Source organism: Saccoglossus kowalevskii, chromosome 17 (assembly GCF_978046115.1).
Source record: "Saccoglossus kowalevskii chromosome 17, keSacKowa6.1, whole genome shotgun sequence".
NCBI lineage: Eukaryota > Metazoa > Hemichordata > Enteropneusta > Harrimaniidae > Saccoglossus > Saccoglossus kowalevskii.
Genome location: NC_140657.1, coordinates 24,869,398 through 24,896,605, shown reverse-complemented (window position 1 = coordinate 24,896,605; position 27,208 = coordinate 24,869,398). Strand labels below are relative to the sequence as shown.

General features: G+C 34.8%; 1 protein-coding gene across 1 annotated transcript; it reads right to left on the bottom strand.

Annotated features, from left to right (window-relative positions):
- Window positions 1-296: 296 nt before the first annotated feature.
- Window positions 297-26,466, bottom strand: LOC102800746 (general transcription factor IIH subunit 4-like). Its single transcript, XM_085492456.1, has 14 exons — window positions 26,335-26,466; window positions 22,598-22,702; window positions 20,508-20,639; window positions 17,818-17,911; window positions 14,203-14,294; window positions 12,827-12,938; window positions 7,089-7,157; window positions 6,413-6,496; window positions 5,414-5,465; window positions 4,696-4,828; window positions 3,243-3,369; window positions 2,387-2,465; window positions 1,883-1,944; window positions 297-1,277 (listed from the first exon to the last, which is right to left on the bottom strand). Exons 1-14 carry the CDS (start codon window positions 26,448-26,450, stop codon window positions 1,170-1,172), a joined length of 1,365 nt encoding a protein of 454 aa, XP_085348582.1. The 5' UTR covers window positions 26,451-26,466; the 3' UTR covers window positions 297-1,169.
- Window positions 26,467-27,208: the final 742 nt, after the last annotated feature.

Below are 27,208 nucleotides of genomic sequence, written 5' to 3'. Positions count from 1 at the left end.
ATCCAAAACGTTTAGAACAGAATCAGCTAACTTCTTTGTGTGGAGTCCGGTCAAACCCCGATGGCAGCCATGTTTGTTTTTATTATTTGAAGATGCTTATGCGCGTAATCTTTCCTTGTATGGTAGGATCAAAATTACGGCATGCTGTAACAACTTATGGCAGATGTATAATACAGGTCACTGTGATCGTGCAGATAACTACTAGTGGCTTACAGAATTGTTTCTGTGGGCAGAATAATGTGAAAGCAATTTGATTTAGATGCACTCCGACGGGGTAATAGAGCAAATATGAAATATTGTTGTATTAACCCTTATGTAATCAAGTCAATGTAAAAGTATACAGGATTAAAAGTTTCACAATTCTTATGAGGTGGCTAATGAAATTAAAATATTAGTAATATTGCATTATTAACTCTATGATTGAAGATGTCTCAAAGTTTATCCAAAATGAGCTGAAGATGTCTCAAAGTTTATCCAAAATGAGCTGAAGATGTCTCAAAGTTTATCCAAAATGAGCTGAAGATGTCTGGCCTATTTTGGGAACCCTGAAATACAACGAAGTAATGTTCTTGTAATTTACATACTAGTATGCTATATTACAGTATCAGTAGTTGTCTTGCATAACATTTTGTAGAAAACAGGTCTGAGTGGAACGTTTTGTTAAATTAACCACTACCGCAATTATCAGTAACTTGTCCATCTCGTGAACCACGTGTTTAGTACACGTATTAAAACCTAATAACGTGTGTATAATTAGGTTTTTTTCAAAAAACTGAATGTATCACCATTAAAAGATCAAGTCACATTACTGGCATCAAATCTCATTCTGCACAGCAGACTGGTATAGCTATGTAAAGTGAACGCAAAGATGCTTGGAAAATTTTGTTTGATTGGCTAGTCAACTCTCTAAACCGAGAGCCGCTTGTTTCTTGACAGGTTTTCAACGTATAAAAACTGAAAATTTAAATATACAATTTGGCTTAGAGTAACGAAAGGTATAACTCGAAACTTATAAAATTGTACATCACAAAAAAAAAGCAGATTGTTGGCATCCTCGCGAATTCCAGTTCCATATGCAGTTACAACATCTGAGTGGACCTCTTCCAAATCCAAGACAAATGGCCAGCCACATAATTTCTTGTATGATGAACCAGTTGAGAATATTGGATTCAACTTTTTTTCTGCCTTTTCCAGAATCTTTTCACTTCATCATGCCCAGAAGGACTCACAATGATAACTCTTTTGGCTGGATTCTCCCAATTTAACACTCCAATATCCTGAAGTAGACAATAAAAAGGGTTCAAAAACTGGTAGCAAACAAAAGCAACCCGTCTTAACATAAATACATAATTTTCAATGCAATTTTAACCACCTTAAACAACCCTGCATGAGTCTGACCATAGCACATTCAAAATAAAACACAGCAGACTGGTATAGCTGCATTCTCTTAGCGATCAGTTCCAAAATGGCTACCTGACTAACACATCACCTCCGCGAATAGCCGAAATGAATGGGGAAAGTATTGCTCAGACACGTCACATGTGATCCCTGGTCAATCAGAATTTTATGGTTGCCAGAGGATCTGCTCCTCAAGGTAAGGGGTGCATGGCCATGGCATGAGGGCGCTGCGCCCCTGTTCCCTTGTTTAAAAAAATCCCTGCTAACATACAGTAAGTTTGAAGGTTGACATTTACAACTTAGAATACCATATTGGTTTTATTCTCAATGTAAATGTGTGTATGCACTATACATTATTATAAAATAAGTCATATTTAAATGATCAAGCATACAATAAATGCAATTTTTAGTGTGGCTCTATTGTAAATGTTCTTCTAATAGAGCAGATATGATAGTATAATACAGATATAGCTAATGGTCTCACCCTTGCATAGTCTCGGAGTACTTCAAAATCATGTTGTGATAGAAACTGATTGTATAAAACACCTGCAATACAAAACAGTAAACTTCATTTTGACTGCCCTATTGATTAGTAACATCAAATTCACAAAATAGTCTGCACTTCAAAAATAGCCAAATTGTTTGAGTAAAAACTAAAAATTTACTAAATTTTTGTCTGTCAGCTACAAAATTAGGGTTCATTTCCAAAAATATTGAAAAATATAAGAGAAAAATTGTGGAAAGACAGTCTGGTGGTGAAAAGGTTAAAACAACATTCACGGGAACAAAAGTCAAATTCTTCACTGCCACATTTTCCAATGTTACTCAATAATTTGTCCTTACAATGCATGTAGTCAATTGAGAAACGAGTTGTTTTATCCTCAGGAAACCACTCTACGGTATATAGCACCACTTCTCCTGCCTGATTATGAAAGCAAATCTATTGGGCCAGGTATATTGTAATTAGGATGAAGATATGAAAACTTACCATCAGTGAAGCTTAATCTATCTCTCTCTAACTCCCATAGTCTGATTTGATCACTGATTGTTGGTGGAATGATTGGTGTCTAGAAATGATAGAACAATGTATAACAAGCAGACTGACAGCTGATCCATGCTCATCGAGGATAAATTATAAAATTTTGGTGTTTGCATCTTGTCCTTGGTGAAAATTAATTTTAAATTTTTTTTTTCTGTATTTGGATTCTCAAGGCATTTCATATAATAAGCATATGTATAAAAAAAAAAACAGAACGTTGTTGAGGGCACTTTCTCAAATCAGGTGGATGTATTGTCAGATGTACCACAATGGTCAATTTTAGGACCTTCTGATTGTACCATACATTAACTGTTTGTTGGATTACACCTGTATGGAAACTACCATTGCATTATTTGTCGATGATTCAAAATGTATAAAAGAGGTTTATAACTTCTTAGATTGTATGCAATTACAAAATGACATCAACAATAATTTGGAATGAAAAAAAAGGTATGAATTTGCAGATTAGTGTAAGTATCTTGTGATGAAAAAACAAGATAATTGTTTATGATAAATCACCAGATGGTTCACTATCGGAACATGTTGATAGTATTAGTGATCTTGGAATGGGGGTCAAATATATCATTCATGGATAAATATCCATATCAGGGAACAATCCATGCAAATACTAAATCAAACCATACCAATTTATTCCATAGTAATTTGTGATCAACGGATTCCTGTACACGTGAAGGTGAAAACCTTTGCTGGCCTTACCGTTTTAAAACTACAAAATCCAATTTGTCAAAACTTTAATTTTTTTTATATTTTAATGATGTATAGTTCGTCGTTTCAAATTACTTACATTCTTCATCATCTCAGAATGCGCATGTGTTTTCAAAAAGTGTAATATTTGTCCCGCTGTAATACCATTAGATATAGCTTGCTGTATGCTTTCCCTTGTTAAGGCACCAACGCAGAGATTGGGAAACCTGGATCAAATGAGAGATCTTTGTTAGAATAGTCAGTAACAAGACATGAAAGTTATAATACTCGTCTTTGAAAAACAAATACATGGCCTTAGATGTTATAAATAACTAATTTAAATAAAAGTGGATATGTTTGATTGTACGTATCACTGGAAAATAATCTTCCTTCATATGGAATTTATCTAGTCCACATATAGGATTGGTTGTGAATGCAGTGCATTCAAATTACACCATTATGTCATTCATTTTCACCTAAGAAAGGGGTAAATTTTGACTGAAATATCTTGAAAATATGAATAAAGACAACACCAATTTTAAATGGAAACCAAACCAAGCACACCGAAGAAATAGTTGATGAAATGCTGTAACAAATGTGCATACATGTATAGACAACATTTGTTTAAAAAAGTTGTTGTGCCAGGCGACAGTTCCAAACATTGAATGTCACTGTTGTCTCTCCCGACGTTTTTCTTTTCATTTGCAATAGTGTGTCACATTCGTTAGTGAATGAATCTCAACCAGTGGAATTGGCCTTCCTATTGAGTCTGTGGCACACTCACCCAGGGTAGGGGTCAACCCTTTTTGCTGTTCAGCCTAAGGTAGGATTTGAACTTGGGTCTAACAATCACAAGTCGAAGCAACAACATCTATGCAGTAACCAGTATAGACAACATTATGACTTGTCTATGTACCAACTTTGGAAAAAAAAGTCTAGATTCATCCCAGAAAATAATTAAGAACACATAAAAACAAAACCATGTCTGCCAGATGGCCATTTTGAATCAAATCACAATACAAACTGGCATGCACTAGTTACCTATCCAGTGTGATGTTCATACAAAGAGAAACAGTTGATGACATGTTAATTGAAAAAAGCAACCATCAATATCTAAAAATAACTCAAGGAATCATGTACCAGGCACACAAAATGTCTTGCCTTCATACATGTACCAAATACAGACATAAATTGTAAAAGTGTATCCAAGGAACGTGAAGAAAATAACGCCAGTTGACCATTTTAAATTAAATCACGAAACAAACTTGCATCAGTAGTCCACCATGTCTGATCTAAGTTTATTATTATTATTATTATTCTTATTTCAGGTACAAAAAATGAATTGGGGCCATTAGTTGATGATGGCATGTTCAAATATCAATGAAGCAAAAAACAAAATAATTTGCATTTGTCTTTGGACACAATACAGTACGTCATTGGATGCAAGGATGGATGACACACAGACAGACAGACAGACAGACGGGACATAAAACATAAGTTCCTGTTGCAGTGTACAATGTGATCATATTTAACAAAATATTAATTAAACCTACCTATAGAGGAGTTCTGTAAATAAGCCTAATATTTCCACTTGCAAGTTGGAGTCAGTGTACGCATACACTCTGTAGTTAGTTTCAACCATAATAAACCCAGTTCTGTTTGCATCTGTTGTAACGTTTGATAGACCTACAACCAAATACAATTTTAGAAACAGAGTCTACAATGACAATAAAACAAATTATTAAAAATGACACAGTCCTTGTTGGTAATTTCCAATGTGATCTAAATACCAGATATGGTTTTGATACATTTTAAACATTAAAATGGCTGTAAGTTGGCCATTTTTGAATCACATGAGTGTATGTACATATGTGTGATATATGTGTGTGTGAAGTTTGAACATAAACGACACAGGCATGTCTGAGATACAGGTGTGAACAAACGGATGAACGCACTGACAGATGCACATTTCGCAGACTGATTATATAATTATTATTTAAAAGGCAAGTAAATGTTTATGCGTACATATATGTATCAATGGCTGCAATTCATTAAAACTTATGAAAATTTTACCAAATGAATTGTGGGATATATACTTGGTGAACATAAAAAGTGAGATGCATCATGGGAGAACTACCAAGCATTTAGGGCTTCATGATCATGATTAATATTACATACCGGGAGGGGGGGGGGGGTAGTACAAAATTATGATATGGAACTGTTCCGATGACAAAATATTTGGGAATTTTATAAATGACTAGATGAGAGTACCCGAGGCTAAATTGATGGCCAGTCTGCTTGGATAATACCGTTTCGACTTTCTCTGAAACAAAAAAAAAGAATTGCTTGTCAGGTATGATTGAACATTTACATAATTCAGATGTCATAACTGACAATATCACATCGCATCAGACTCATGTTCGGTAGACCCAAGTTCAAATCCTACCTTAGGCTGAACATCAAAGGGTCGACCCCTACCCTGGGTGAGTGTGCCACAGACTCAATGGGAAGGCCAATTCCACTGGCCGAGATTCTAAACCATACCCTGTATAAACTGGAAACCTGTCTAAACTGAGCCTTGTGTAAAATTTAGACCTGTTTAAACTAAACTATTAGTCACTATATGTGTAAAATGAAGACAAAACCCTGTGTAAAATAAAATCGTATGTATAATGGAGAACTATCTAAACCATACCCTTTATAAACTGGAAACCTGTCTAAACTGAACTTTGTGTAAAATTTAGACCTGTTTAACCTAAACTATGTGTAAAATGAAGACAAAACCTTGTGTAAAATAGAAATCTGTCTAAACTGACCATGTGTAAACCAAACCCTGTGGCTGCCTATGTAAAATGGGAGACTTGTCTAAACCAGGCCTGTAATAAATGAATACTGTAGAATACTTTATTTTCGCTTAGAATTTATTTTCGCTATTTTCGCTGAACAGATGATTCCGTGAAAATAAAATCCAGCGAATATATTTTTTTTTCTATATTTCACATTAAACTCATCAAAAATCAGTGAAAATAAATTCCATACGAAACGCTCAAAAAGTCTTTTCAGCGAAAATTAATTCCAGCGAAAATAAAGTATTCCACAGTACTGCAAAATACTTTATTTTAGCTGGAATTAATTCTCGTATGAAGTTTATTTTGTATGAAGTTAATTTCGTATGAAGTTTATTTTCACTCACTTCTGATGAGTAACGAAAATAAACTTCGAATGAAAATAAAGTACTTTACAGTGAATAAATAAATAAAATGTTGGTACCTTTCTTTGGAACACTAATCCTAACTCTCTGAGATGTTGAAGAAATTGTAACTGTGAATCATTCAGGTTTTCTGTTGAATAGTCCTGAAAGACAACAGTGTATCAGATGTAGATTGGGTCAGACACTAACAATAATTGCCCAGCATATTTTTCAAAATAAAATCCAGCTACAGTGTGTTTTTTTCTTTTGTATCCTAAAGCACAGATTTTTTTCAAAGAAAAATTAGTTTATACAATTATATTATTTAAAAATTAATTTACGCAAAATGGGATCATGGACAGTTCTTAAAATAGTTAAACTAGATGAGAAAATTATGGTCTGGTCTTGTATTTTCGTATCATTTCTGTGCACCACAATAACCAACCACAATGCCATTCTGAGTTCTTCAAACTCCAAAAAATAAATCTACAGAACAAGTTATATTTGGTCCTGGTCTAAATATGATAACTTTTGCAAGCTTTTCTTAACTTTGCCTGAAAACAATGATTTGAAAAGTTTGTTTATTTATGACTATTTTTTTGGTATTAAATTTTTTTTATACCGCATCCGGGACCGCATCCTAGTCCCAACATCTGACTCAATACATATGGAAGTTGAGGCGACCAAGTTATGATATATAAAAAACCTAATAACTGCAAATAAAACTGATTTTAATCAGATTGTTCAAATACTTACCTTACCTAGTGATGAAAAACTCAGCTGAAATAAGAAATTTAAAGCCTCAACAAGATCTAGATTTCTTGCCTATACAATAAAGTAAAAATAGGTTATAAAAATACAACAAACAAATTACAGTATTGAATGCAATCAGACATGTAGTGGAGGATGTTACAATACTCTATGGTATTGAATGCAATCAGACATGTAGTGGAGGATGTTACAATACTCTATGGTACTGAATGCAATCAGACATGTAGTGGAGGATGTTACAATACTCTATGGTATTGAATGCAATCAGACATGTAGTGGAGGATGTTACAATACTCTATGGTATTGAATGCAATCAGGCATGTAGTGGAGGATGTTACAATACTCTATGGTATTGAATGCAATCAGACATGTAGTGGAGGATGTTACAATACTCTATGGTATTGAATGCAATCAGACATGTAGTGGAGGATGTTACAATACTCTATGGTATTGAATGCAATCAGACATGTAGTGGAGGATGTTACAATACTCTATGGTATTGAATGCAATCAGACATGTAGTGGAGGATGTTACAATACTCTATGGTATTGAATGCAATCAGGCATGTAGTGGAGGATGTTACAATACTCTATGGTATTGAATGCAATCAGACATGTAGTGGAGGATGTTACAATACTCTATGGTATTGAATGCAATCAGACATGTAGTGGAGGATGTTACAATACTCTATGGTATTGAATGCAATCAGACATGTAGTGGAGGATGTTACAATACTCTATGGTATTGAATGCAATCAGGCATGTAGTGGAGGATGTTACAATACTCTATGGTATTGAATGCAATCAGGCATGTAGTGGAGGATGTTACAATACTCCATGGTATTGAATGCAATCAGACATGTAGTGGAGGATGTTACAATACTCTATGGTATTGAATGCAATCAGACATGTAGTGGAGGATGTTACAATACTCTATGGTATCGAATGCAATCAGACATGTAGTGGAGGATGTTACAATACTCTATGGTATTGAATGCAATCAGACATGTAGTGGAGGATGTTACAATACTGTAAAATGACTAATTTTCACTGGGTTTAAATTTCACTGATTTACCATTTCAGGCATATTCAGTGGGTTTTAAATTCACGGTTTCGTCATTTAGATAATGTGTTCCATGCTAAATTTTACATATTCACTGTGTTTTAATTTAGCGCATTTTTCCAGTCAGCGAAATAAGCTAAATTAAAACCCAGTGAATAATTACCCCCTTTACAGTACTCTATGGTATTGAATGCAATCAGACATGTAGTGGAGGATGTTACAATACTCTATGGTATTGAATGCAATCAGGCATGTAGTGGAGGATGTTACAATACTCTATGGTATTGAATGCAATCAGACATGTAGTGGAGGATGTTACAATACTCTATGGTATTGAATGCAATCAGGCATGTAGTGGAGGATGTTACAATACTCTATGGTATTGAATGCAATCAGACATGTAGTGAAGGATGTTACAATACTCTATGGTATTGAATGCAATCAGACATGTAGTGGAGGATGTTACAATACTCTATGGTACCAGTGTTCTCCACAAGGGGTTTTAGGTGGGCGGCCCGCCCATCAAGTTTTACGGCCGCCTAGTAACTCTCAACACCCGCCCACCAACGCACATCCAGCTGAAATTATTTGTAAAAAGCTTGCATTGTTCTTCCCAAGCCTAAACAAAGGAGTAGTTGCCCAACCCTTTATTTTGCTATTGTTTCAAGAGTCCAAACATAAACAATGACCACTGGAAGTCTGTAAGCAGTTATCAAATGTATTCATGGCAATGTGTCAATCGCCTGAATTCATCGTCGCCCGACATTGTTGCCACTTATTGCTCACGATACGCAACTACAGTGGTTTAAATTTACAGCTGTATTTTTAATAATCGTCTTCCGATCACGAAAGAAAGAAGTAAATACGAACGAAATGTATATGCACAGTAAATAAACAAACATATTAGCAGATTGCATGTAAACTCGAACAAAAATTAAAATTCTAGCCGTATTTACAACGTTCGCTCGATTTTCACCGTAAAAACAGCATGGAGTAGGCAAACTGGGGACCTTTTGGCCTACCCCTTTCAACGACCGTCGGCCACCCACCGTTGTTGGCGCTGTAACGATTTAATATCTAAGTTGCATAGGGGAACAGCGCATTCTGGGTGTTCGTGTACTAAATTCGGAAAGCAGTAATAAACATCAAACATGGCTGCCGGATTAGTTTACCGTGAGTATTTGTAATTGAATAATATTTTAGTTATCTTTTCCATGTTTTTTTTTCAATTTATCCATTTTTTATGTCTAATCTTTCGAGAACATAGCAGATTCTTTTCTTTTGCCGATTGCTAGCATTTTTTCTTGAATTCCAAAACAACGTGTGAAAACGCAACGTATCGTGGCCGTACATGCGTAAATGCATCTTACCGTCCGTCGGCACGGGTGAGTACTGATGCCACAAATAAAAAATTGTATGAGTTTTATTTTGACAAATCGTCTGTTTTGGCGTCGGGGACAAATCATCTCGTATATTTTCTACATTATAACTCTTGTACTTGCTCTTGGTTATTCGAATTGCATTTCATGAACGTAGAATAATTTGCGAACGTGTAAATCACCGATTTCAAACTTTTTGCATTTCGTAAATAATAATAGTGACCAATCTGTTTGTATTTCAAAAAATTGTAACATGTTTCAATTAAATTAAAAAGAGAATAGTAAATAACTTAGTGTGTATTGCAGTTCATGACATAAATGCTAGAATGCTGTATGTAAATGACATGCAAATTAATATGCAAATTTATGCTAATTAGGCCGCCCACCAGCTATTTTGGATTGTGGAGAACACTGGGTACTGAATGCAATCAGGCATGTAGTGGAGGATGTTACAATACTCTATGGTATTGAATGCAATCAGGCATGTAGTGGAGGATGTTACAATACTCTATGGTATTGAATGCAATCAGGCATGTAGTGGAGGATGTTACAATACTCTATGGTATTGAATGCAATCAGACATGTAGTGGAGGATGTTACAATACTCTATGGTATTGAATGCAATCAGGCATGTAGTGGAGGATGTTACAATACTCTATGGTATTGAATGCAATCAGACATGTAGTGGAGGATGTTACAATACTCTATGGTATTGAATGCAATCAGGCATGTAGTGGAGGATGTTACAATACTCTATGGTATTGAATGCAATCAGACATGTAGTGGAGGATGTTACAATACTCTATGGTATTGAATGCAATCAGCCATGTTGTGGAGGATGTTACAATACTCTATGGTATTGAATGCAATCAGGCATGTTGTGGAGGATGTTACAATACTCTATGGTATTGAATGCAATCAGGCATGTAGTGGAGGATGTTACAATACTCTATGGTATTGAATGCAATCAGGCATGTAGTGGAGGATGTTACAATACTCTATGGTATTGAATGCAATCAGACATGTAGTGGAGGATGTTACAATACTCTATGGTATTGAATGCAATCAGACATGTAGTGGAGGATGTTACAATACAATATTCTATGGTATTGAATGCAATCAAGCATGTAATGGAGGATGTTACAATACTCTATGGTATTGAATGCAATCAGGCATGTAGTGGAGGATGTTACAATACTCTATGGTATTGAATGCAATCAGACATGTAGTGGAGGATGTTACAATACTCTATGGTATTGAATGCAATCAGGCATGTAGTGGAGGATGTTACAATACTCTATGGTATTGAATGCAATCAGACATGTAGTGGAGGATGTTACAATACTCTATGGTATTGAATGCAATCAGGCATGTTGTGGAGGATGTTACAATACTCTATGGTATTGAATGCAATCAGGCATGTAGTGGAGGATGTTACAATACTCTATGGTATTGAATGCAATCAGACATGTAGTGGAGGATGTTACAATACTCTATGGTATTGAATGCAATCAGGCATGTAGTGGAGGATGTTACAATACTCTATGGTATTGAATGCAATCAGACATGTAGTGGAGGATGTTACAATACTCTATGGTATTGAATGCAATCAGACATGTAGTGGAGGATGTTACAATACTCTATGGTATTGAATGCATTCAGACATGTAGTGGAGGATGTTACAATACTCTATGGTATTGAATGCAATCAGACATGTAGTGGAGGATGTTACAATACTCTATGGTATTGAATGCAATCAGACATGTAGTGGAGGATGTTACAATACTCTATGGTATTGAATGCAATCAGACATGTAGTGGAGGATGTTACAATACTCTATGGTATTGAATGCAATCAGACATGTAGTGGAGGATGTTACAATACTCTATGGTATTGAATGCATTCAGACATGTAGTGGAGGATGTTACAATACTCTATGGTATTGAATGCAATCAGGCATGTAGTGGAGGATGTTACAATACTCTATGGTATTGAATGCAATCAGACATGTAGTGGAGGATGTTACAATACTCTATGGTATTGAATGCAATCAGGCATGTTGTGGAGGATGTTACAATACTCTATGGTATTGAATGCAATCAGGCATGTAGTGGAGGATGTTACAATACTCTATGGTATTGAATGCATTCAGACATGAAGTGGAGGATGTTACAATACTCTATGGTATTGAATGCAATCAGGCATGTTGTGGAGGATGTTACAATACTCTATGGTATTGAATGCAATCAGGCATGTAGTGGAGGATGTTACAATACTCTATGGTATTGAATGCAATCAGACATGTAGTGGAGGATGTTACAATACTCTATGGTATTGAATGCAATCAGACATGTAGTGGAGGATGTTACAATACTCTATGGTATTGAATGCATTCAGACATGTAGTGGAGGATGTTACAATACTCTATGGTATTGAATGCAATCAGACATGTAGTGGAGGATGTTACAATACTCTATGGTATTGAATGCAATCAGGCATGTAGTGGAGGATGTTACAATACTCTATGGTATTGAATGCAATCAGACATGTAGTGGAGGATGTTACAATACTCTATGGTATTGAATGCAATCAGGCATGTAGTGGAGGATGTTACAATACTCTATGGTATTGAATGCAATCAGACATGTAGTGGAGGATGTTACAATACTCTATATGGTATTGAATGCAATCAGGCATGTAGTGGAGGATGTTACAATACTCTATGGTATTGAATGCAATCAGACATGTAGTGGAGGGTGTTACAATACTCTATGGTATTGAATGCAATCAGACATGTAGTGGGGGATGTTACAATACTCTATGGTATGCTTGCTGTAAGGCCAGCAAAATTCTTCTGTTCAACTTGTTTGCAGGGCTGTTTACCTCAAATGTCTAACTGAGTTCTCAGCATCTCAGAGAATTATTTGACCATAGCAAGATGATAGTTTGTGTTTTCTCACCTCAGCAGTAGAAGTCTAACTGAGTTCTAGGCATCCCAGAGAATTATTTGACCATAGAAAGATGATAGTTTGTGTTTTCTCACCTCAGCAGTAGAAGTCTAACTGAGTTCTAGGCATCCCAGAGAATTATTTGACCATAGCAAGATGATAGTTTGTGTTTTCTCACCTCAGCAGTAGAAGTCTAACTGAGTTCTAGGCATCCCAGAGAATTATTTGACCATAGCAAGATGATAGTTTGTGTTTTCTTACCTCAGTAGTCTGAGTTCTAGGCATCCCAGAGAATTATTTGAGTATAGCAATATGATAGTTTGTGTTTTCTTACCTCAGCACTTTGTAAATACTGTAACATGAAATACCAAACTTGAGAGGGGGTATCCATGAGTAGAAATTGAAATCCAGCTTGAGTAATCACAGGAGTGCCTCCTTCTTCCATTCTTACAAAATAAATGAAGACACAATTTATTTACACCATGATGTGTTGCCATGAACATAGTCTGAACATAATTTTTACTCATGTGTGTCTTTATTTTGCACTTAAGGTAATTTCACCTCAATATTACTTGGATTCAACAATTTGCAAAAACACAGATCAAGGCTTTTTAATCCCCTTTGTATTCCATATTTGTTAGACCGTACTCATCTCGAATGTCCTTTGAACAATGAATGAAAAATTCAAAGACAATATTGCAAACACCGTCGGCAGTGAACAATTGCTACGAATGCAGTTGGGAAGATGTACTGACTAAGTCTTTGTCTGAGGTCTCGCAGTTTGTGAAACTCACAGTTTCATCAAAGATTGAGTAAATTTTTGGTGCAAATAAAAAAATAAACAAGCAGCCTGTCGGCTGAGATAGCTCTGCTGTTAGCAAGGCACATTTCAACTAAAGAACTGAAAATATCATTGGAAAATGAGCAATATGTATAGTATTAAAGCATTCGGACTTCGAAGTCAAAAATATCACTATTTACCAAAAATGACAAAAATATTCATCAAAATTAGAGAATTGAAGATATCATCATGAAATGAACAAATCTAAGAAAGGTCTACCCAAAGTACATATACACCAAGTATCAAAACATTCAGGCTTGTAGTTTTAAAAAAGAAGTTCAAAAAATAAAAAGTTGACACGAATGACAGACGCAGGCAGGGCAACGGACAATCACTCATATGATAAAGCTCCGTTAGATAAAGTTGACAGCGGAGCTAAAAACAAGATTGGGCAGATGTACCGGTAGTCAGATGAAAATTTTTCTTTTGTCTGGCCTAATTACACTAATTTTTTTAACTGCCTGCAGGTCTTATTTATTAGTGAACAAATATTAGAAAAATGTGGTGAAACAACTTGAGTGAACAAAAGAATAGCTTTCTTAGAATTTGAAAATATGTCACAAAACTTCACAAAGAAGTATTTATAACCCAAAATATTGTAACTAAAGATATCAGTATTTAATAACTAGTAAGGATCAATCATTATTAATATTAATATTTTCATATTATGCTGAATTCAATAACGACAACACATATCAGGTGTTATCTTTTTATTAAATAAAAACAAATCTGAATTTTCAAAAAATGGTATCAAGGGCAGCCAGATGAAAATTATGACAATTTGTGCAAAAATAAATAAATTTTTTTTAGAGAATATTACAATCAATTTAGTGGGACAAAATTGTAACATTCAAAAAATTTTTACTTACGGTTTCATAAGACCTGATTTATTTAGTACTAATGCTATATCTCTGCTGACACTATCCACGCCACGAGATCCAACCAAGAAATGCAACACACACTGAAATAAAAATGGAAATAATGTATAGTATGTTCCATACATGTGCAGTGCCTGGTTGACACAAACCAATCACTCACTCGAATCAAAGAAAGCTTAGAAAGAACTCCCATGTGCTGAGAGTATTGGAGACACATTAAATATAATTCGAAATTACTTAGCTGAAAACTAATTATGCAAATCAGAAAATTAATATGACCAGATTTGAGTGTAAAACTAATGAGGTCTGCGCAATGTAACAGAAAATCTATGTCTCCAAGTTTAATTGAAATGTGATTAGAACCAAAAAATTATGAATTATTATGCTTATTAGGGAATTAATATGAACAGATTTTTACCCCAAACTAATTAGGTTTGTACATTGTCCTAGAGCATCTTTGTACTAAGTTTCATTGAAATGGAATAATTAGCACCGTGAAAACTCCAAAATTTCGACCCCTCTAAAAATTTGACCGCCTATTTATTTGCCGGGTTTCGGTGTTTTATTTACCTCCAAATTTTCGACTCCACTAAAAATTGCCGACTCATTCTTATTCGAAAATTGCGACCAGTTTTAGTTTTCCCCCAAACGAAAAAAAAAACCGATGTGAGCGTTCAAACGGGACCTTTCTCAAAGGCATGAATCCGGGTTTCTGATTGACTGAGAGATTTTTATTTTATTGGTAACGAAAATATATTCTAAATAAACGAAGTTTCAAATAAAAACGAACACAAAAATCTCGGCATGCTGCGTTTCTGAATTGTTGATTATTACTGTACTCAGTAGTGATTATAATAATGTACACAAAATAAATTTGTTGAATGGTTATGAAATACAAATAAAAGTCAACTTAGTTTCATCGTAAGTGAATGATTCCGGTCTCGTATAAACGTTTGATGCTGTAGGATATCCGCCATGTTCTCTTAGGTCAAATAGGTCAAATCGCTAATTAACCAATCAAAAAGCTGGATGTTGCGAAAACGGCATGATTTTTTTTAAATAAAAAAATTAGTTGTTTTTAAAAAATAAACTGGTCATCTGAAGAATAATTTAACATTGTTCACAGTGATAACAGCTCATTCTCGAAAGGAAGCTTACCCGCTCACGCTAGTCACGATAAAAATCATACTCGTGTACTCTTGAATAGACAGACGTCAATGACTACGGTAAAACTTAGACTCTATTTTAGCCGGCAGGATTGATTGAAATGTCCGAAAAATGACGCCAAAATACACCTTAAAAGTCCCATTTTATTTTCTTAAATCCCATTATATTTTTTAATCCAAGGGCGAATTTACGGCAGAATTTGGTCCCTCAAATCACCGGTACGGTGCTCAAATAAGGGACACGTGAGCTTTGATTCTAACCGGATACATTGCACTGGGTCGGGGAGATCGTTTGCTAAACTTCCATGTATCTTTTGTCCAATGGGTACCTGTACTTCGAACATTCGCAAGTTTTCCTAGGTAGTGCGAGACAGCTTTGTCTTTTGACCTATTAGTTTTGTGCTGACCTCTTCTCCGCGTCTTGATGTTTTGTTTTGCTTGTCATAATACTCACTGATTGATGACTTTGTTTAGATTTTGAGTTACAACTTGGCCACGACCTTTGCTTTTACCGTGAAACATGAGGAAGTTTACGTCAATTGACGGACATTGCATTTTTTAAAAACTAATGAAGCACACTGTCTATCATCCCCATTTTTTTTTGCTGATTTCTATTCTGAAAAATTCGACTGTCCGAAAATGCACCTTAATTTTGACTCTAAAAACACGTCACATTTCTAACACAAATTATTTAAAACCAGTCGAAATTTTGGAGTTTTTACGGTACTTTAGATATCAGTGTGAAAGATTAAAATTGGTTAATTATGCAAATTAGGTAATTAATATGTACAGATTTTAACCCACAATTATTCAGGTCTGTCTATTGTCCTACAGCATCCATGTACATTCATTGATATGTGATGTATAGTACCTGAGATATCAGTGTGAAAGTTGGTTAATTATGCAAATTAGGTGATTAATATGCACAAATATTTACCGGAAACTAATTGGGTCTGCATAATTCTAGATTCATTGAAATATGATGATTAGTACTTTAGATATCAGTAGAAAAGCTGAAAATTAATTATGCAAATTAGGTAATTAATATGCACAATTATTTACCCTAAAACTAATCAGGTCTCTGCATAGTCCTAAAGGATCTATGTACCAAGTTTCATTGAAATGCGATGATTAGTACTTGAGATACCCGTGGAAAAGCTGAAAATTAACTAATTATGCAAATTAGGTGATTAATATGCACAAATATTTATCGAAAACAATCAATCTCTGCATAGTCCTTGAGTATGTAAGTACCAAGTTTCATTGAAATGTAATGCTAACTACTTATATCAAATGCTGAAAATTAATTAATTATGCAAATTAGGTAATTAATACGTACTGATATTACCATAAAAACTATCAGGTCTGTGCAGTGTCGTATGACATCTATGTACCAAGTTTCATTGAAATGTGATGATTAGTACTTGAGATATCAGTGGAAAAACCGAAAATTGACTAATCATTATGCAAATTAGGTAATTAGTATCCACGGATTATTACCAAAAACTAATCAAAACCTAGCATTAGTTCAGAGCATCTATGTACAAAGTTTCATCAAAATCCAATGAGTGGTTGTTTAGATATCAGTGGAACAGTCATGGAACCACTAAAAAATAGCTAATTATCATGCAAATTAGGTAATTAATATGCACGGATTTTTACCAAAAATTAATCAAATCTGCGCATATGTTCAGAGCATCTATGTACCAAGTTTCATCAAAATCCAATGAGTGGTTCTTTAGATATCAGTGGAACAGTCATAGAACAGCTAAAAATTAGCTAATTATCATGCAAATTAGGTAATTAACGAGCATGGATTTTTACCAAAACCTAATCAAATCTGCGCATTGGCCCAGAGCATCTATGCACCAAGTTTCATCAAAAACCGATGTATGGTTCTTGAGATAGCAGTGGAACAGTCGGACACACATACACACATACACACACACATACACACATACACACATACACACATACACACATACACACATACACACATACACACATACACACATACACACATACAGACACACTAACTGCAAAGACTCCCATTTTGTGCTTCGCACATGGGAGTCAAAAATGAAATAAAGGCGTTGTTCAATGCTTCTATCATTGAATATTCATGTATGTGTTCCTATTAAAAAAACAACTTACAGGCAATTTTCATTTTTTACTCAAAAAATTTGGCTATTTTTTTCCCAGTTTTCTGAAGGAAAGAAAAGACTATAAGCAGGAATATTTTGTAATAAAAAAGGGAATTGATGGTGAAAACGGTTTAAACTGGGACTAAATGAGATAATTTTTTAATTTTTTAAACTAGTGAGCTCCTACGGTAAAAGGAATGGAGAGAATAAATAAAATAAACACCACTGTTTAAAAAGTTGAGAATGTTTTGATGTAAGAAAAAACACTAACAAATAAGTTGAGATATTTGTCTTACCTCCCATCTTTCCAATGCATAAGAATCCAAGTATTCTACATCACGTGCATGCTTGTCAGGACCGAGATGACCAGAACTTGCCCACGAATGACCACTGACATGAAGACAAAATAACATTAATTCAAATTTGTGTTAATGATTAACAGATTAAATTTCATTTATGATCTTACTCCAAATCTGGTCCTCTCACATTAACATAGTCACTAACATTGTTTTGTCACAGACAGTATGCGTTTGATGTTGTTGATATCAATACAAGTTACACTATGGTGTCATTATGTCAACATGTTGTGTCTTTGCCACAGGGTGTAACATGGCGTGTGTCAATATGTTAGCATGGTATGTGTTTAACACTGTGGGTATCAATATGTTAGTATGGTATGTGTTTAACACTGTGGTATCAATATGTTAGCATGGTATGTGTTTAACACTGTGAGTGTCAATATGTTAGCATGGTATGTGTTTAACACTGGGTATCAATATGTTAGCATCGTATGTGTTTAACACTGTGAGTGTCAATATGTTAGCATGGTATGTGTTTAACACTGTGGGTGTCAATATGTTAGCATGGTATGTGTTTAACACTGTGGGTATCAATATGTTAGCATGGTATGTGTTTAACACTGTGGGTATCAATATGTTAGCATGGTATGTGTTTAATACTGTGAGTGTCAATATGTTAGCATGGTATGTGTTTAACACTGTGGGTATCAATATGTTAGCATGGTATGTGTTTAACACTGGGTATCAATATTTTAGCATGGTATGTGTTTAACGCTGTGAATGGCAATATTTTAGCATGGTATGTGTTTAACACTGTGAGTGTCAATATGTTAGCATGGTATGTGGTTAACACTGTGGGTATCAATATGTTAGCATGGCATGTGTTTAACACTGTGGGTGTCAATATGTTAGCATGGTATGTGTTTAACACTGTGGGTATCAATATTTTAGCATGGTATGTGTTTAACGCTGTGAATGGCAATATGTTAGCATGGTATGTGTTTAACACTGTGAGTGTCAATATGTTAGCATGGTATGTGGTTAACACTGTGGGTATCAATATGTTAGCATGGTATGTGTTTAACACTGGGTGTCAATATGTTAGCATGGTATGTGTTTAACACTGTGGGTATCAATATTTTAGCATGGTATGTGTTTAACGCTGTGAATGACAATATGTTAGCATGGTATGTGTTTAACACTGTGAGTGTCAATATGTTAGCATGGTATGTGGTTAACACTGTGGGTATCAATATGTTAGCATGGTATGTGTTTAACACTGTGGGTGTCAATATGTTAGCATGGTATGTGTTTAACACTGTGGTATCAATATGTTAGCATGGTATGTGTTTAACACTGTGGGTGTCAATATGTTAGCATGGTATGTGTTTAACACTGTGGGTATCAATATGTTAGCATGGTATGTGTTTAACACTGTGGGTATCAATATGTTAGCATGGTATGTGTTTAACACTGTGGGTATCAATATTTTAGCATGGTATGTGTTTAACGCTGTGAATGGCAATATGTTAGCATGGTATGTGCTTAACACTGTGGGTATCAATATGTTAGCATGGTATGTGTTTAACACTGTGGGAATCAATATGTTAGCATGGTATGTGTTTAACACTGTGGGTATCAATATGTTAGTATGGTATGTGTTTAACACTGTGGTATCAATATGTTAGCATGGTATGTGTTTAACACTGTGAGTGTCAATATGTTAGCATGGTATGTGTTTAACACTGGGTATCAATATGTTAGCATGGTATGTGTTTAACACTGTGAGTGTCAATATGTTAGCATGGTATGTGTTTAACACTGTGGGTGTCAATATGTTAGCATGGTATGTGTTTAACACTGTGGGTATCAATATGTTAGCATGGTATGTGTTTAACACTGTGGGTATCAATATGTTAGCATGGTATGTGTTTAATACTGTGAGTGTCAATATGTTAGCATGGTATGTGTTTAACACTGTGGGTGTCAATATGTTAGCATGGTATGTGTTTAACACTGTGGGTATCAATATGTTAGCATGGTATGTGTTTAACACTGTGGTATCAATATGTTAGCATGGTATGTGTTTAACACTGTGGTATCAATATGTTAGCATGGTATGTGTTTAACACTGTGGGTATCAATATGTTAGCATGGTATGTGTTTAACACTGTGGTATCAATATGTTAGCATGGTATGTGTTTAACACTGTGGGTATCAATATGTTAGCATGGTATGTGTTTAACGCTGGGTATCAATATGTTAGCATGGTATGTGTTTAACGCTGTGGGTATCAATATGTTAGCATGGTATGTGTTTAACACTGTGGGTATCAATATGTTAGCATGGTATGTGTTTAAGACTGTGGTATCAATATGTTAGCATGGTATGTGTTTAACACTGTGTGTATCAATATGTTAGCATGGTATGTGTTTAACACTGTGGGAATCAATATGTTAGCATGGTATGTGTTTAACACTGTGGGTATCAATTTGTTAGCATGGTATGTGTTTAACACTGTGGGTATCAATATGTTAGCATGGTATGTGTTTAACGCTGTGGGTATCAATGTTATCATGGTATGTGATGAACACTGTTGATGCCAATATGTTTGTACAGTAAATTGGTTTGAATGTTTCCAGGTGACAATATGGTACATGTTTGATACTACCCGCAACAATACCTACCCTCCCAGCAATGCAGTTTTTAAATTCTGTCGGAATGTTGGGTTTATCATCCAGCCAGGAAGCCCACCAGGAAGAGGATGGTCATGCCATACTCTCAGATCATTCAGTACACGAGTAGAACTCACATGTTCTCTGGAGAAAAAAAATTAAATTAATAAAACAGTGCAGACTAAGCCTATGGTAATACAATCTGTTAATGTAACAGACAATGATGTAATTCTGTAATGCACATGAATGTAATGAAGATTTTTTTGGAAGATTTTTTTTTGAATGTCAATCACTAGATTAATACATAATTTATTAGTTGTACTTATGAAAACAAGCCATGCATGGCACAGTCCCCGTTAGTCATCAAATTTAAGATATATAGTTTTGTTTATAGTAATATAGCTGGAATATAACCATGACAGGAATATGATTGACAGTTGTATCTGATCGTCAAACAAGTACATGTCCATATTGAGAGATATTGCTCTGTAACAGCATTCAAAATCAGCCATTTTGATTACATGTATATATATAACGTATAACGAATATATAAAATTTAAATATAATAAGTCAAAGCATTTAAGAGATATGGCTCTAGAAGCCCAATCATTAAAACAAAATGGCCGCCAGTCAGGCATTTTGAATTCAATCTGAAAAATAAAATGACGAGCATCAGGAACCCGTAATGTCTAATGTATGTACCAAGTTTGAACGAAATCCACCCATAAATGCTTGATATTTGATGATTTTTTAGCACAAAAAATGACCACCATTCGGCCATTTTGAATAGGATAGTCAAACCAATATATCTGTTTATCTATGACATGATGTATAATGAATATTTAAAATTTGAAAATATTATCAGTCAAAACAAGTCGGAGATATGTTTCTAGAAGCCCATTCATTAAAACAAAATGGCCGCCAGACAGCCATTTTGAATCCCATCTGAAAAATAAATGATGTGCATCAGGAACCTGTAATGTCTAATATATGTACCAAGTTTGAACGAAATCCATCCATAAATGCCAGAAATGCTTGATATTTGATGATTGTTTAGCACAAAAAAGGCCAAAATTTGGCCATTTTGAATAGGATCGTCAAACCAGTATATCTGTCTATCTATGACATGATGTATAATGAATATTTAAAATTTGAACATAATCAGTGAAAGCAAGTCAGAGATATGGCACGAGAACCACATTCATTAATACAAAATGGCCGCCAGTCGGCCATTTTGAATCTTATCTGAAAAACAAAATTAATTGCATCAAGGTCCTATAATGTCTAATGTATATACCAAGTTTGAACAAAATCCATCTGTAAACAGCCGAGAAATGGTTGATTTTTAGGATTTTTTAGCACAAAAATGGCCGTCATTCGGCCATCTTGAATCAGATCGTAAAACAAAATGATCTGCATCAAGGTCCTATAATGTCTAACGTATATCCCAAGTTTGAACAAAATCCATCTGTAAACAGCCGAGAAATGCTTAGTTTTGATGATTTTTAGCACAAAAATGGCCGCCATTCGGCCATCTTGAATCAGATCGTGAAACAAATTGACGTGCATATGTATAATATCATGTATGATGTATGTGTGAAGTTTGATTGTGATTGGTTCAGGCATTTCTAAGATACAGGTCCGGACGCACACACAGACGCACGCACGCACGGACACACAGAGGTTAAAACATAAGTACACGTTTTCGGACTGCGTCCGAACGGGGACTAACAAATGACAGGTGGATGAGTTGCTGGCTTTCTACAAATCAGTTCATTTGAGTTGCCAAGTTTGCGGCTGAGCTGCACTGGCTCGGAAGATGAATTCTGATTGGCTAAAAAAACAAAAAAACTTGTGGCGTTGAATGCACGTTCATTGTCAGTATTGTTATGCAAATTCAAACTAGCTAATCATTTACAACCTTCCGAGCCAGTGCAGATTAGCCCCAAGTTTGTGATGCGAGTTCCGATGAGAAAGTGTTACTCCATACATAAGTATAATAATTCATTTCGTACCACAAACGTTATTTATTAGTATTAAATTGGTTGCTCATTGTAATTAAATCAATTTCCTGCTACAAGACTACAATTCAATATACTTACTCGTGGCATGAAGTTTTTACCCATGATGCAACAACCGCACACGGTATTGGCTGATCAACAAAGACAAGCCGCATCACATATTGTTTACCAAGTGGTGGTAATTCTCTAAAGGAAACAAAAATAAAACAATTGATATACGAAAATGTTTTCATAGCAATGCATGTTTGTCCTCATGCATATTCTGTGTTTGGATTTGAGACAAAACTTACTGAGTGAAGGTAATGAAAGCAATATTTTTTTTAAATTTAAAGCGAGCACTTCTCAAGTGGCTGAAGACTTGTGAAGTGAGATCTACAAATAATATGTTTATGGGAGAGACGGAAGAATGAGAAAGGAATCCTAATATCATAAAACGTCCGGTTGGTATATAGACAGCAACATTTTGATTGCTGTTTGACAGATTATGTGACGTGAGAAAAGTCATGGCAAAACATCTTCGGAAATGCACATCAATGATAGAGCTCTTTTTATCTGACAAGAATGACCAAATCTCATCTACAAAGGTTCGTGTTAAGCAGTGACTGAGCAGTCACAAGTGTTTCTAGCCTTCGGTCCTATGGGTTTAGCATGAAGCATTTTCGTCGATTTTAACTGTGCTCCACTTCTGCCATGGATATATAGGTTAGTCTGGCAACTGAATTTAGTTTGGAAATTTAGTCAGGCACAGTGTCATATGATCTAGACAATGAAATTCACAAATGTAACTGTGCAGTAGTTTCAGTGAAAAATATTAAGGTTTTACAAGTATTCTAAATGCTGACACACATAATAAATTCATTTTTTTATGAATATACCCACAGTATCACAGTATTCTAGCCTATAATTAGTTTTTGAGATTTACTACTTCTGTTAAACTGCGCGCTCAGTAGATGTACCAGTAAATTTTATGATGCTAGATTAATAGTCATAACGGATTCCGTTAAACCGCAACAATCCTGAAATAGGCATAGCAAAAATGAAATTGGGATTAATATATAGATCAGACAACCCTAGGACTGGCAAGTTTATTGTTGCATACAATAATTCATATTATTCACAACATGTAAACTTATTTTCTTTTAGTTTTCATTTCATATTTATGTACTTGTTTTTTCATAAAATGTTATTTGTATATACTGATAGAAACATGTATTTATAAAGATACAATAAACTAAACTATTATGACAGTGAAGAGCTTAAAACTGTGGTCTTTATAAATGTTTTACTTAGTATAAATATACATTTTTATTAATTAAAATGGATGTCAGAATTCAAATTGACCAATCTATCACAATATTGTGACATCATCGTTAGTTCTAGATAATATTAATGAGACAGTTCAACATTATCCAATTAGCAAGCACTTAATTTTTTAATATGTGGGCATTCATAGCTGCTATGTCTTGTGAAACCATGCACGTGATTTATGGACATAGACAATTGTTTACCTCTTGAATTTTTCACATTTATAATCAAAGTCCTAGGTTTTCAACATGAAGCTGTTGCAAGTAGTTAGTAAATAATCACTCAGGTATATTTCAATCTGTACTTTGATTAAAGGGTGGAGGTCGTCGTGCTACACATGTGCAAGATATGGGTCTCATATGAACAAGACTGTTTCGCAGACCAATACAGAAAAACTAAGACGTTACATAACAAGTTTTAGAAAGGTGCACTGGATTGTTGGAAATTGTTTATCAACACAATTGTCACACATGCACAGTAAAAGACCACTACCCTTTAAATATATCATGACCGAGAGAGAGCTAATCGTAATTTTTAAATTATTTGGCAAATCAAAAACACTGTGATATTAAAAAAAAAAATATCCTGAGAAATACTGCACAATTTCGGACTAGAAACCAGATTCTAATGTTTGATCATGGAAAGATACATCATGATACATAGTAACATGTACCGATCCAATGTACTAGAACTGCTTAATTCCAAAAGACATTGTACAATGTACACTTATGCAATTATGCTAATTTATTCATGACATGCTCATGAATATTCATTTCTAGGTTAATGCATTTTAATGCATTTTGGGAGCAAGAGTTAGAAAAAGAGAATTAGCATCCCTTAAGTTGGTCAATACAAAAGGAGGGACTTATTTGGAGAGCAGCAATGATTCTCGTGGTAGTCTTGTCAATCAGACTTCCATGCTTCCAATATTCTGAGCAACATTGTCATGATTGTCGTCCATAAACATGAGAAACAGTTATCATATTTTGATGATATGTCCATCCGAGGTCGTGCGTTGCAACACATTTTCAAGCCGAGGTACTTACAGTCATTGTCTAGTTTACAATGCATCCTGACTTGTTCCTAACATTTTTACTTCATAAGTACCACTTTATTGTTATATATTACAGCAATATCATTTAATTAGTAATCTGTATTATTTCTTCTTGATATCAGAGTATCTTCTGACTCATAATTACTCAATATTACACTTGCTCTGTGACCAGTTTATGCTACCTGAATTTTCAATGCACTGCGCTACAGTCCTCAGACAGGGCATTTGAGGTTGGTGTTCTGACCCGTGGGGTGAATGTTCTTTGGTCTTTTTCTGACCGATGTTGTAACTTTGATTGAATGAAGTTATGAACCACAAATTGCCGATCGTAGCGGTGAAATTGTTCCAAGTCCCTTCAATAGATTTTTGTAATTCACTATATTTATTCATTGGTCTCGTTAAATTTTAGTGGATTAATACAAACTTGAAGTGTTGATCAAGACGTTTTTTGGTGTGTGTATGTTTAGGAAATTTTTAAACAAAAAAGAAAATATTTAATATTATTTTTCTCACATTTTTACAACGCCTTAGTACATTTTTTTTATAGTTTTTTTAAAGTTCTGTTCATTACATTTTACTGCAGATTATATTTCAAATTTATCAACTATCATTATCGTTCCATTAATAATACTGCAAATGAAATTGGTAAGCTGCTTATATGTTTTTTTTCAATGGATGTTCAAATAAAATCTTCACTTTGTTCATTCAGTAACGTGACTTATTTCTTGTTATTGCAGAATGATGGCAGATCCAGTAATAACCCAAGGGGATATTTATTCTGTCGTCAGACAGTGTAAAAGGGACAACATGTTTACTGTGTGTGGCAAGTTGATGATCATCTCCGTGAATGTTATTCAGCTATCAACGGATGGTGGAGCAAAAATTATATTTTTAAAAAAATAAAAAAGCTGAACAGTAGAGGAAGCCATGAGGTAAAAGACATGAATTTAGCAGATTGTTTTGGTTTTCAATGTTGTACTTTATTAATATCAATATTTGAGACTAAAGTGGTTTCCATGGATACAGGCACTCCAGTTTCACACAATGTTGAAATTTATAGCTCACAATAGTATTCCAGTCAAATTGGGTCTAAGTTACTTGATAAACTCACAAAAATGTATTCATACAGTGTATTATTAAAATATTAAATTTATAGGACAAACAATTAACTGGGTAACAGTTGACTGGTAAGAATTACCAAACGTCACGTCGTGAACATTAAAGGGCAGCAGTCGTCGTGCCGCGTCCTGTTCGATATTGGACTCATAGCGACGTATACAACGCGTGTGAAATACATTGTTTATTTACATTAAATTCGAACACGCGCTGCGCGACGACCACCACGCTTTGAAATAGAAGTAAAAAGGGTTAATTTGAATAAGGGCGCCCTAATTCAAATTTAACAGGACGATACAAGTATGCGCGATGTATTGAGACGATATACCGCTAAAATTATTACCTGAACACAGCTAGACATGTTGCGGGGTGGTTGTAAAGTCGATCTAGTACATTAGAGGATAGTGTACACAGATAACCGTGTAAGTCTTTGCAGTCTAACTTACGAGTATTTCCCATAGTGCTGGTAGTCGCCATTTTGTTTTATATCTGACCCCCTATGTTCAAATAAATTCTGCATGTCCGATTGATTGTTCATATTTTCCTGTCCGAACTCTTGCCAGTGTCTCCCTGGGTGCCTCAAACCGTATTTTTTTCTTTTGATCTGTCAGTGAAGTAACACTATTGTATTGCATGCGACGAGCTAATGCAGAAATTATTAAAGTTGTAAGTAATAGTGAGAGGGCGTGTTGTATTGTAAAGTTAAAGGGCGGTGGTCGTCGCGCAGCGCGTGCTCGAATTTTATGTAAACAAACAATGTATTTTACACGCGTTGTATACGTCGAGTCCCATATCGAACACGACGAGGCGCGACGACCACCGTCCTTCAACAATTAAAACTACGAAAGATATAACAATGAAACTATTGTTTTTCGTAATAAATAATAACCAACTTTAGGCTAGTAGTTGTTGCCCTCTCCTGCACAATAGAGTATTATATTCGTACGTACATATTACAAATTTGAATACAATCAAATTGAAACAATACAAAATATTAAAAACTAACTCTGCTAAATAAATAATAATAATAACATTATAGATCGAATATTTGAAAAAAAAATAAAAATAAAAAAAATCCTCGCTGCTCAAGCTTTGGAGATTTGTGGCTTTGAATAAACATTGAAATGAGCATGATTGAACAAAGCATTGAATAAGTTTGTACTTAGACTTACAGTGCAAAATATAATGAATTTCATCCCAATCATATTGCAGTTACA

Coding starts and splice junctions, on each gene's coding strand:
- LOC102800746 (XM_085492456.1), bottom strand. CDS start 26,450: ATGGGAAATACTCGTAAGTTAGACTGCAAAGACTTACACGGTTATCTG. Junction 6,497..7,088: donor GTTTTTCATCACTAGGTAAG/GTAAGTATTTGA, acceptor GTTGTCTTTCAG/GACTATTCAACAGAAAACCT. Junction 3,370..4,695: donor TTTACAGAACTCCTCTATAG/GTAGGTTTAATT, acceptor CATTTGATCCAG/GTTTCCCAATCTCTGCGTTG.